The sequence below is a fragment of the Pangasianodon hypophthalmus genome, chromosome 4 (assembly GCF_027358585.1).
Source record: "Pangasianodon hypophthalmus isolate fPanHyp1 chromosome 4, fPanHyp1.pri, whole genome shotgun sequence".
Classification (NCBI taxonomy): domain Eukaryota; kingdom Metazoa; phylum Chordata; class Actinopteri; order Siluriformes; family Pangasiidae; genus Pangasianodon; species Pangasianodon hypophthalmus.
The window spans coordinates 8,408,954-8,421,928 of NC_069713.1; the positions used below are offsets into that span (position 1 = coordinate 8,408,954).

At 37.1% G+C, this 12,975-nt stretch overlaps 1 protein-coding gene across 1 annotated transcript in view; it reads left to right on the forward strand.

The window, feature by feature from the left end:
• The window catches only part of LOC113526636 (oxysterol-binding protein-related protein 2), a 42,993-nt gene that overhangs the window by 10,516 nt on the left and 19,502 nt on the right, over nucleotides 1-12,975 (forward strand). Inside the window, 1 exon segment of the mRNA XM_053233659.1 lies at nucleotides 10,903-11,071. Within this exon segment, the coding sequence (XP_053089634.1) occupies nucleotides 10,903-11,071 (169 nt within the window).

The following is a 12,975-nucleotide window of genomic DNA, read 5'->3' on the forward strand; positions in this document are numbered from 1 at the left end:
ACAAGCTCACCAAAACTGCACAGTTAAAGATCAGGAAAAAGAGGTGACATTTTTCTAATCGTCATCTTTCTATTTTTGGTGAACCTGTGCCCACTGTAGTTCTGGCATTTAAACTCCCCACTGCCCACATACAACATTTAAGCTATTATTGATATAAAACACTTACACTATCTAAAATAAATGGGCTTTTTCTCCTAAGTGTCACAGAGCACTCATTTTAAACTTACTGTTATTACTGTCTGTCATGTTTTAATGTCAAGCAGGAATTAAGACTGTGGGATTGTTAAGTGCCTAATAATGGAACATAGAGTTTGTCAAGTGGGAAGCATGCCCATTTTCACAGGTCCTCCTGTATGATATGATTATGGTGTTAAAACATGGAGGCGTTAGAAAGTAGCGAAATGGAAGACATTTGAAAACTCAGAATAGAAAGTCAAAATGTAGCCACTATAAATATACCACCACTTTGCATCTCTAATGGCTGCTTCTCCTACTGCCACCAGAAAATATCCAGCTTTCATTGAAAAAGAATAAATTCTGCAGGGATATAGTCTGATTTTGCATTTTGCTCATATAGCTGATCTCTCATTCTATTTTGCTCATATAGCTGATCTCTCATTCTATTTTGCTCATATAGCTGATCTCTCATTCTATTACTCTCTCTCGTTCTACTCCTGTCCCTGTAGCTGATCTCTCTATTCTTCTACTCCTGTCCCTATAGCTGATCTCTCTCATTCTGCTCCTGTCCCTATAGTAGACCTCATTCTCTCATTCTGCTCCTGTCCCTATAGCTGCTCTCTCTCTCATTCTGCTCCTATCCCTATAGTAGACCTCATTCTCTCACTCTGCTCCTGTCCCTATAGCTGTTCTCTTTCTCATTCTGCTCCTGTCCCTATAGCTGTTCTCTTTCTCATTCTGCTCCTGTCCCTATAGCTGATCTCTCTCTCATTCTTCTGTCTCTATAGCTGATCACTTTCTCATTCTGCTCCTGTCCCTATAGCTGCTCTCTCTCAATCTTCTCTTGTCCCTATAGCTGTTCTCTCTCTCATTCTGCTCCTTTCTCTATAGCTGATCTCTCTCTGTCTGCTCTTGTCCCTATAGCTGATCTCTCATTGTACTCCTGTCCTTATAGCTGATCTCCCTAATTATACTCCTTCCCCATAGCTCATCTCTCTAATTGTGCTCCTGTCCCTATAGCTGATCTCTCTCTCATTCTACTCCTGTCCCTATAGCTGATCTCTTGTATTGTATTCCTGTCCCTGTAGTTGATCTCTTCTATTGTATTCCTGTCCCTGTAGTTGATCTCTTGTACTGTACTCCTGTCCCTATAGCTGATCTCTCTAATTGTACTTCTGCTGAATAGATGATCTCTCTAATTGTACTTCTGCCCCATAGATGATCTCTCTGATTCTACTCCTGTTCCTATAGCTGATCTCTCTAATTCTACTCCTGTCTTTATGGCTTATCTCTCTAATTCTACTCCTGCCCCTATATGCCCCCATTGGACACTCCTGCTATAGCTGATCCTTTAGTTTATCTCTTTACTGTATTTCCCATTCTTGAGGAAACCTTCAACATGCTGGATTAATCAGCATCACTATGGCATGGAATTGACTATTTTTATGCTGAGCTATGCACCCCTTTTATCACTCACACACACACACACACACACAGACACAAGACCCGTACAGACTCTTACAATTGTCTGCTTTCACTTAGGGGAGAACTGAAGCACACTCTCTTTCTCGCACTTGCTCTGTCCGTCTGTCACATTCTCTGCCTCGCCCTTGCTCTTACTCTCTTTCTCTCCCTCTCTCACTCACTCTCCCCTTCTCTCTTTTTCCCTCCCTCCCTCACTCTTACTCTCTCTCTCTCTCTCTCTCACACACACACACAGACACACACACATACATACATACATACATACACAATCTCCATCGCACCAGCCAATCCAAGCGTCAGTGACATAAACGGGAAGGAGAAAAAGGTGACAGCTTTCCTCGTTATCTGAGAAGGTACAGTTGGATACATGCTGAATTTTTTCGCTTATTCTTTTTCTTGGCTTTCCTACTTAAACACCATACTCTGATCTTGTCTGCTCTTTTGGCACTACTAGCTGTTCTCATTGATGAAAACGAAGGAAGTCCCACTTGTCCTGCCTGTCCTAGTTTTGTCACAGGGCTTGGGATTTGTTTAAAGAGCAGATCTCATGACTTAGTCTTGCTTATTGTTCCCATTAAGGAAAAAAAAAGCCAAAATTGCAAGTAGGATATTGGCAGAAATGATGAGGTCAAGAATAAGTCAAGAATGTAAGCTTTCTGAATTTATATCATGTCAATAACTGGATTGATGGCATCATTGTCAAGGTCAGTGTAGGAGAAATTGAGGAGCAGAAATGAAATCAGTTATTTTGCAAAAACATGCAGACTTGACATTGCCATATTATTGCATAAAATCTGCCCAAGGCTACTGACTATGTTTAAGTAGATTGCTGCTTTGAATAGACTTCCTCTTCATGCTTTAAAGCACATGCTCTCTAGAGTCTGCAGATTAGTTAGGGTACTTGGGGCAACTGTGAATATGCTTGAGAACAGGTTAGAGAGATATAGGGTGTATCCTGTGTGGTTCACGTTACAGAATTTTACATTTGTTTTAATCTTTATGTTATAAAGATAGAGTGTGTTATTGCAATTATTGACATGACTCCATAAAGAAAAATGGTAACCATTTCATTTCATTGTAATTTCCTTTAGACCACAGATATTATATGATATTAGGTATAATGTTCAAACAATCTGAGCACTAAATAAGCTAAACGTTTAGTGGTTTAGGATTAATCTATTAAAGTAACTTGTCTGAACAAGTTGCTGAGATCCCTTCCAACACAATGAATGGATTATAACAAGTTGTGTCTGCAGGTTAGATAGTAGAACCTTAATTGTATTAACCCTAATCCCTCTGCTGAACATGTGCTTGCAGCACATTGTTCCCTCACCTTGCCTATGCAGCTGTATTTGCAGAACTTTTTGTGTCAGCATTCTACACTATTTTTTGTACCAGTTGTTTATTAACTGTGGTTCTTTGCCTATGATGTATGAGATTTACTGCTGGGTCACCCATGCTTTGCTCTGGCTAATAGCAAATGCATACACCAGAGGTATTATTCGTTATTAGATGATTTGTTCCTTTCACTGTCTGAGAGGAAATTTATAATCTGCACTGACTAAGAAGTGATTCATATTTCACACTTGTTAACAGGAGATTCACACTTCAGTAATGGCAGGGGAATGTATACTCTGTACTAGGCAGCATAAGATATATGGTCCATTCTGGTTCTGAAATTTATACTCTGGAATATATAATAAGAGATTCATATATTTATTCATAATATGAACCATTGAGATGTATATTCCATACTAAGTAATGGGAAATATAGCATACACCATACTGAATAATAGGAAATTCATACTACAAATTGAGTAATTTGAAATTTATACTCCATACTGATTGAGAAATGGACATTCAATAATCAGTAAGAGGAAGTCCATACTCTGTACTGAGTAATGAGATATGTATCTTTAGTAATGAGTGACGGGAAATCCATTCACCATACTGATTACAGGGAAATGTATACTCAATAATGAGTAACAGGAAGTGAATTCTCTATACTGAGTAATGGGAAATCCATACTCAATAAGGAGTAACAGGACATCCATTCTCCATACTGAGTACTGGGAAACATATACACAATAATGAGTAATGGGAAGTCCATACTGAGTACTAGGAAATGTTTACTTAATAATGAGTAACAGGAAGTCCACACTCTATACTGAGTACTGGAAAATGTATACTCAATAATGAGTAAGAGGAAGTCTTTACTCTATACTGAGTAATGGGAAATGTATACCCAGTAATAAGTAAAGGGAAGTCCATACTCCATACTTAATAATGGGAAATGTATTCTCAGTAATGGGAAATATAATGGATTGTCAATAAGTAATGGGAAATTCATACTCCATACTGAGTAATGGGAAATATACTGTATACTCAATAATCTACAAAGGGAAGTCCGTAGTCCATACTAAGTACTGGTAAATGTAGACTCAATAATGAGTAATGGGAAGTCCCTACTCCATTCTGAGTACTGGGAAATGTATACTCAGTAATCAGTCATCACTAAATAGACATTCATACTCCATTCTCAATATTGGAAAATGTACACGTAATAATGCATAACAGGAAGTCCATACTGCATACTGAGTAATGCAAAATGAATACGCAATAAAGAGTTATGGGCAATTTATACTCCATACTATGTGCTGGGAAATGTATGCCCAGTAATGAATAATGGGAAATGTATACACAATTTTAAGTAATGGGAATTGCATACTCCATAGTGAGTAATGGAAAATGTATATGCAGTAATGAGTAAAGGGAAATCCATACTACAAACAAAGTAATGGGAAATGAATACTCAGTAGTGAGTAATGGAAACCTTATGCTCAGTGATTAGAAATTCAAAATGGGCATTAAAAGATTTGTACTCCATATGAGTAATTGAATATTCATACACCATACTGAGTAGTGCAAAATGAATAGTCCGTAATAAGTAACAGACAATTCATGTAGCCTTACTGGTTATGAAAATATACAAACTTTATGCTATTTACTATTAGAGTTATACTTCATCTTTAGATATGAGAAATTAATGCTTCATAGAGGTTATAAATAAATGCATATTATCCAGTGAGTAATATGAGTTAGTATAGCAGTATAAGCTGGTGGGATAGGAGACCCTCTGCCACCGAAGGATTTCCACTCTGATTCTTATGCAGTCTGTTTCCAGGTGTGAAATCACCATGGTAACAAGGCTGTATGTAGGCCGAGCTGACGGAGGGGGATGAGAGTGTCTGTGTACTCAGAAACGTGCAGACATACTGTTTCCTGTCCTCGTCCTCCATATGACCCATACTGTGAGTTGTTTTGTTCGTCCAAAACAGCTAATCTTAACGACATAACACCAGTGTGTGTTGTGGAAGGGCTAACTATTTGTTTGTTTCCTTTAAAATTTATTTGTCATTTAGATTTTTCAACTGAATTTTTCAAGCTAATAGTTTTCAGTTGCAGTTGCAGCTCACACAATCATGTCACAACGTGCCTCAGCTGTTTCATAGCAGTCACTGCAAAACAGCTTTGAGAGAATTGTCCATGATGTCAGCTTCTCACAACAGACACAAATTGTTCACGATAACGAATGTAAAGCCTTCTGCGAGTGAATCGTCTCCTTGTCAGTGGGTGCTCTTTTTCATTCGGACATTCATTTGGTGCAATTATTCACCGACTCATTCAAGGAAATGAACTGGTGACAGTTTTTCCTCAGAGAATGTCATTTTAACTTTTCTCTCTTTGGGCTGTATTCTCCGATTTATACACTAATACTGTTTCACATGTTAAAGGTGCAATCAGTGTGTAATTAATTAATGGATCTGGCTATTTTCTTTGTTTCAGCCTTTAGAGTACATGTTTCTGGCCCAAACATTAGCTCTACCTCGAGCTGAAACAGCAATGCTCAACTCCTAACTCCTCAAATATGGGGCATGTGTACTTCCAACAAAGATAGACAGTGGTTTAGGTTTGAAGAAAAGAAGAGGCAGTGCTGGCTGCAAGGCAGATTTATATTAAAACCCTTGTTCTAATAAGTTATTGTTACTATAGTAACAGCTCATTCACAGGGACTTGTATGATGGATGCTCCATTTAATCTAAACCTAATATAAGGATTTAAAAAACATTTTATTGAACAAAGAAAATGTATAATTATTGGTATTGATATTGGTGATGTTTTCTCTGAAGAGATGCTTATTTAAGCAGTCTCTGTTGTCAGTGCTTGTGACACTCCAACACAGGAAAATCTTCAGGACAGAGAGCTTTGCACTTTCTGATTTCTCTTTTTTTGGGCTTATTAGCATCAAGAGAGAGAAAGAAAGAAAGGGAACGACTCTTTATAGCTGCTGTAATATAAGAGATAGCAGGAACTACCTTTAAACATTAAATGTAAACATTAAATGCTATGGTATAAGAGGAATAAAACACTCCAGGACACACAAGGTATTGGACATTTTTTGGCAGTAAAAGTGAGTCTGCTTTTCACTTCTCAGCTTATACTTAATGAAAGTCTACACTGGCTTAAAATAGCGTCCGAGTGCAGCGAGGCGAGAGGAAGCAGCGCTGCTGAGAGATCTGTGGCTTGTGTCTATTACGCAACGCAGTTTCCTTGGCCAGGCTCTGGAGAATGAAACATGGCAGACTGGACTGTCTGGCTTTCATTCATGCCATGTGTGCTTCTGTGAAAGAGAGAGAGAGAGAGAGAGATCCAGCTTTTCACAGAATCATTACACTGTGTAATGAAAAGACATCATAAATATAGTACAGTGATAAAAAATAGAGCATCCAGAATAAATTTTACATCAGTGTTTCCCAACCTCAGTGCTGTGGAATCTATTCTATATTAAATTTTATCTTTCTCCTGCTTCATATGAGTGAGAATTCACAGAACATGTATAATTTAGCTGAAAAAAAATTCAAGGGTGTGAGACGTGTTAGGATGAGAGAATCTGGAAATAGATGACTTTTCCTCCACCTCTCTCACATCAGGTTTATAGATACGCTTGCTATCTCACTTTCACAGGCAGATTTACAGCTCTTTGTTCCAGCCATTGCCTCTTTCAAGGTGACTCTGCTCGTTTATCTGTAGCCAGTCCAGTACAGAGTGCTAGCACCATCATTTACCATCATTCTGTCCTGTACTGTCCTGTTGCTTATCTTGGATGTAATACCAGCTTGATTTTTTGCCCCTTTCCGTAGGATAATAACTTGTCCATCACTTCACATTTGTGGATTCATGTTAACATAAAGACCCTACAGGAAGAATTGTACATCTAGAGTAAACTCTATAAGCTCGGATTCTCAGGGTAACTGTCAATTTTTCAGCAGTACCAATTAGGAGAGCTGATAAGCTTACTTTGTCAGTGTCTGGAACTGAGCGATACAGGGAGTGCTTGTTAAATGATGGAGGGATGGACTGAATACTCTTTATAGGGGGCCATTACTTTTGTCCTAACTGAGTGACTAGTGTTCAATCTTGGTTTGGATTCACAAAATACTATACTATATCACTTTCTGTATATAAAATGAATCGCCAATTATGTGATTTGAAGACGATCAAAACGACATCAGTGAGGCTGTTTATATTGAAATTTACACCGACTCAAGGGCTCTAGTCGGATACAAATGTTATTCCAAACTAAGTGAATTTTCAGGAGTACCAAATTTCTTGTGTAAATGCTCCTTTATGAATAGATTTGTTCATATACATGAACACTGAGGCCCATTTTTTATTAAAATGTTGTTTTTTATTTCAACCAGGTGTACCATAACCCTAAGATAAAGAGATTACTGAAGATGAATGAATGATTTTTTTTTTTCATATGAATTGGAGCTGATGTGAGTCTACTGGAGTTTAGAGGAGGCACTCTCAGCAGACCTGACATTCTCTACAGCACAAAAGACTTATTCAAGGCACTTCCTGCCATGTGTGAACACTCCATGAACAGTGCAGCAGCTTTCAAATGCATGATTGCTTTATCAGGGAGGAAGTTGACGTGACAAATTGTTGACTAACTCATTTAAATCCAACATTGTGTAAAAACCAGGATTGTTACTGGTTGTTTAATAAATCCACATGATTATTCATCATAATGTACATCGTGCTAGCTTGTAAGCTTGATGCTAGCTACTGTTGATCTTGATGCTATGTTAAAGTATTGCTAGCACACAGGAGAGAAAACAGCTAAACAGCTGATTAACATTTGTGGAACAGTAATGTTTTATAAGCCAACAAGAAAATATAATACACAATTTAGTGCAGACTCCCACTGTGGTATGCTAGCTAGTAAGCTGGATGCTAGCTAATGTTGATGTTGTTGCTATGTTAAAGTCTTGCTAGCACACAGGAGAGAAAACAGTTCAAGAGCTAATAAACATTTGTGGAACAGTAATACTTTATAAACCAAAGAGAAAATATAATACACAATTTAGTGCAGACTCCCACTGTGGTATGCTAGCTAATAAGCTGGATGCTAGCTAGCAGTCAAACCTCTGCTGCTCTTGTTGCTATGTTAAGCTCTTGCTAGCACACAGGGAAGAAACAGAATAGGTGATTAGGATTTGTGGAACAGTAATACTTTATTTACCAAAGAGAAAGTATAATTCACAATTTAGTGCAGACTCCCACTGTGGAATGCTAGCTAGTAAGCTGGATGCTATCTTGCTAGGATGCTGATCTTGTTACTATGTTAAGCTCTTGTTAGCGCACAGGAGAGAAATAGAATAGGTGATTAACATTTGTGGAACAGTAATACTGTTTAAACTGAAGAGAAATTATAAATCACAATTTAGTGCAGACTACCACTGTGTTTTTTGAAGGATATCTAGAGCTAGCATTTGCTATCATCCACCAGAACTAGCTAACATCTTATGTCCTCTTTGCAATATGTATTTCTGTGGTTTCGAACTACAGAATACTGTTTTTTTTTATTTATTATTATTATTTTTTTTTTTTGGTTATAGGGTTTTAATACATTTACATTTAGCGTATTTTGTCTTGTGTCAGCCACATGGTGAAATTTTAATGTTTTCTACTATATATAGTTCTGAAACTACAGACCTTCCTGACATACTTTTTTGAATCTTAATTGAGCTAATTTCCATTGCCATTAGACTTTAAATACGCTAAGTAAAATGCTTTGAATTTCTATTTGGGAAGCTAAGCTAGTACAAGATGGAAAACAAGTACTTAAACAGCCATTGAGGTTTAAGCTCAAACTTGAGACATAGAAGAAGTTAATCACCCATGTTAATTAATCTATGTCTTGTTTAATAACATTGCTGACGGCAGTTCCTTTAGGCCATTTGATGACGTTTGGCGTCTCATCGCTGCCTTTGTGACTTATTGCATGTGCGTGCAGCATCGACGAGAGTCTTGTGAATGGTGATTGAAGGCGTTGTGAGAAACTCAGCTCAGGTTGCTCAGGTGTGTAACGTGACCGTTGGCTGTGTGGCTCTAGAAGACTTGGTTTTCAGTTCTCTGTGCTGGAAACAGGAGCAGCTCAGGGATGTGAACAAAAGCCAGAGGTTGTGGTTGTCATTCACTATGGAGGAACTTTAGTATGGACAATCAGTGACTCTTGATCACAATATAAATGATTGCTTAAAGGAACGATTTGGAAAGTTGTATCTCTCAGACGTCTAAAGCCATAAGGCAGCACTTTGATGCACCACACACGTTGCTTTTTTCGGTTTCACATGTCAGGTGCTTAGCAGAATGAATGGCTGACTGATTGACTGATATAGGACACACTTGTAAATGATATGCTGAAGTCATTGCACCGCATTAGTCAGCTGTGCGTCAAAGGCTGACATTTATGACTTTAGCTTTTAGACTTTTGCACATGAATAATATTCTGAGGTCTTCAATATTCATATCTTGCCATCATGATGATCTCATAGAGCTTTATAGATGGCTGTAAATAGACCATTACAGATGGCTGGTAAATACATTATTTGTGTGGGTTCAAGTGTACTTTAGACTTCACACATTGGCTTTTGGATAATCGCTGCTTCTTTTCACAACTATAAAACATGCCATTGAAGCTTATTTATTTATTTATTTATTTATTGCTCTGCTAACTGGAATATAAAAAATAATATCTATAACAAATTTATTTTACTTTTACTTATTTATCTCATATTCAGGCTAGGAATAATAAAATAACAATAAAGTAAATGCTTCTCCATAATGTTTACTTGGATGCATCCTCTTGAAAAAAACATTGTAATGATCAGATTATTAAAAAAAGAAGAAAAGAAAATGAAACAACATAAAGCATTGACGTACAAATGGAAATTAGAGTTATTAATTGGTAGTTTGAAGAATAAACAAGTCCCTTTGTCTAAACTGACATTGTCTAAACATTGTCTGACATTGTCTAAACATAGTATTATTTGTTCAGATATTCACTCCTGACCACTTTATTAGGAATACCTGTGTCCCTGCTCATTCATTCAATTATCCAATCTGCCATGCGGCATCTGCTTTAAGGTCCAGTGTGTTGTGCATTCTGAGATGCTTTTCTGCTCACCACGGTTGTAAAGAGTGGTTATTTAAATTCCTGTAGGCTTTTTGTCAGTTTTAAACCAGTCTGGCCTTTCTCCTCTGACCCCTCTCAACTACAAGGTGGTCCTGCTCACAAAATTGGATGTTTTTTGCTATTTGCACAATTGCTTAACTCTTAAGACTGTTGTGTCTGTAAATCCCAGGAGATCAGCAGTTCATAAAATACTCAAACCTGCCTGTCTTACACCAACAAATTCATTGAGATCACATTTTTCTGACATTTGATGTGAACATTAACTGAAGCTCTTGAACTGTATCTACATGATTTTATCCGTTGTACTGCTGCATGATTGGCTGATTGGATAACTGCATGAATGTTCATGGGTACAGGTGTTCCTCTGTATAGAGTGTATCTCTATATTTAGGTGCTTTGGCTGCATCAAGCAGTGAATTATGCATGAACATATGCAGAACGTCTGCTGTCTAGATGTTTTCCTGTCTAATTGAAATGCTAGTAGTACACAACCATGCCAAATCCCTCAGTTCCATGTGCCAGGGGCTAAATACCTTATCTTTAATTAAATCATTCTCACACTGATGTATCCTGCTGATAAGATGTTGCAGTGTTGCTGGCTTCATGCCATTTCTGCCTCTTACTGGTTATTTATAGCTTGTTATGATATATATGTATATATATAAAATTCCTTCTCATTTCTGTTGATCGTTTAGGTGTGGAGTGTGAAGTTAGAACAGGAAGTAGAAAAGAACAAGCTCCTGTCTGAGGCTCTGCAGAAGTTGGCAACAGAGCATCACCAGCTCAAGCTGAACCTTTCTACTGGCAGAAAGTCGCCGACTCTGAGTGCATTCACAGAGGATGAATTTTATGACGCTGTCTCTGGTGAGTGATCTCCAGTCCTGAGGATTCCACTTCCTGTCAAAAGACATCAGACTAGTTCTCTTAATAATTTCTGAATTTCATACTTGAAAATTATTTTCACTGCTATTGTCTGTTTTTATATGTTTTTTTTAAATTGATGTTTAAAAATTAGTAGCATTTATCCAGCAAGTGAAAGAAAGCTTAATTGTAAGATATCATATTTTCACATAACAATAAAATTATGTAGAATTAATGCATTAATGCCTATAGCATTCATTAAATATTTAAACTGAAAGGATTTTCTTCCATACCTAAATAATTCAATACAAAAATACCTGTATTGCAGCTTAACTTGACATTTATGGAAGAGCATGATGAAATACCGATCAATGATGTATACATTTATATGTAACAGAATGAACGCTTTCATCAACTTCAATAAATGCAACCAAACTGGAAAACATCCCTCATCTGATTTTGTAGAATTTCTTTCTCCCTTCAAGCAATATACACATTTTAGACTGCAAATTCACATGGAATGTCAATTAGATACTTAAGTTTTAAGATATTTTATTTATATATAACTCATATATAATTCCAGCTAAACAATTATAAGCAATTCTATAAATCGCTCATAAATGCATGTCTTTTTTGTGTTTAACAATGTTCTTTTGGTCCCATTACCAATATTCCCGTCTCAGAAACCAGATTTCCAGCTTTTTCTAGAAAGTCTGGTACATTTTGTCAATAAAAGCAGCCAAGAATCACTCACTTTCACAGAAAAAAAAGCAGTTTGATGGACATGGCAGACATGGTGTGTCTTCAAACATGCAAGATTACCTTGTTTATCTCTTTAATAAAAGATTCAGATTATTATAATCTGAATGATTCTGAAGCTTGTGGCCAGAAAAGTGTACAAAAGGTATCGGAAATGTAGGCCACTGGTGGATCCTCTGAGGCTGAGACTAGGTTCTAGTCTTGCAAACCAGACATCTCGCAATTTACCGGCATCCTGATCTCTCGCAATTTACCGGCATTTTTCTGTAGCTCAACAGCAAATGCACACGGTTATTTCGTTTACTGGTTGTTAACTGCTTTCAACAGCTCTTTAATAACTTTTAAAGATGCTGTGAAGCCTACATCTTTCTCTGAAAGGCTTATTGTATTTTCTCATTGAAAACCAGCAACAGGAAGTCAGAGTCAATTATATATTATATAAGATTACAACATATAAGATGCTGAAGCTTGTGGCCAGAAAAGTGCAAAAACACTACCAACATTTAAGCAATGCTTATTGCTGGGTGTGTGATATCTATACATTATATGGCCATCTCACTAGTGAAGATTTTCATCCCTTCGGGCTGTCATGAGACATAGTTTTGTGCGATGCAATTGCTGAGAGTACAAGTGGACCTGGGTCTAAAAACAACCTTTAAAATCAACCACACTTACAGAGCTCTCGATGCAAATGGCCTCAGGTTCAGTGTGAAAAGTTTATCCCACTATACTTTTCCTTAGAAAAGATCAATTTTGACTTCTTAAGATATACTGGAAATGATAATCACTGTCTTAATGGTGAGCGTGAAGGAAAGAATTACTACCTACACAATTAGGGAAGTGTAATTCTTGCCTAATTTTTACTGTTTTTACTGTTCTGCTAGATCGGGTTACCAACACCAGCCATGATGGTGAAGGTTCTTTGGATAGAAACAAGTGAAATGCTCTGTTTGTAGGAATCTAGGGAGTTCACCTTAGAGGGACAAACTTAAAAGTCCTTCAGAGCAGTGGTTCTTAAAGTGGGGTTCTTGAAGCATAGCCAATGGATTCCTGATTTTTTCAATTTTATTACAGGGTTGATAATCATTTAAAGTTATTACATTTATTATTGAGTTCTTATCATTATAACCCCGTTTGACTGGCACTTA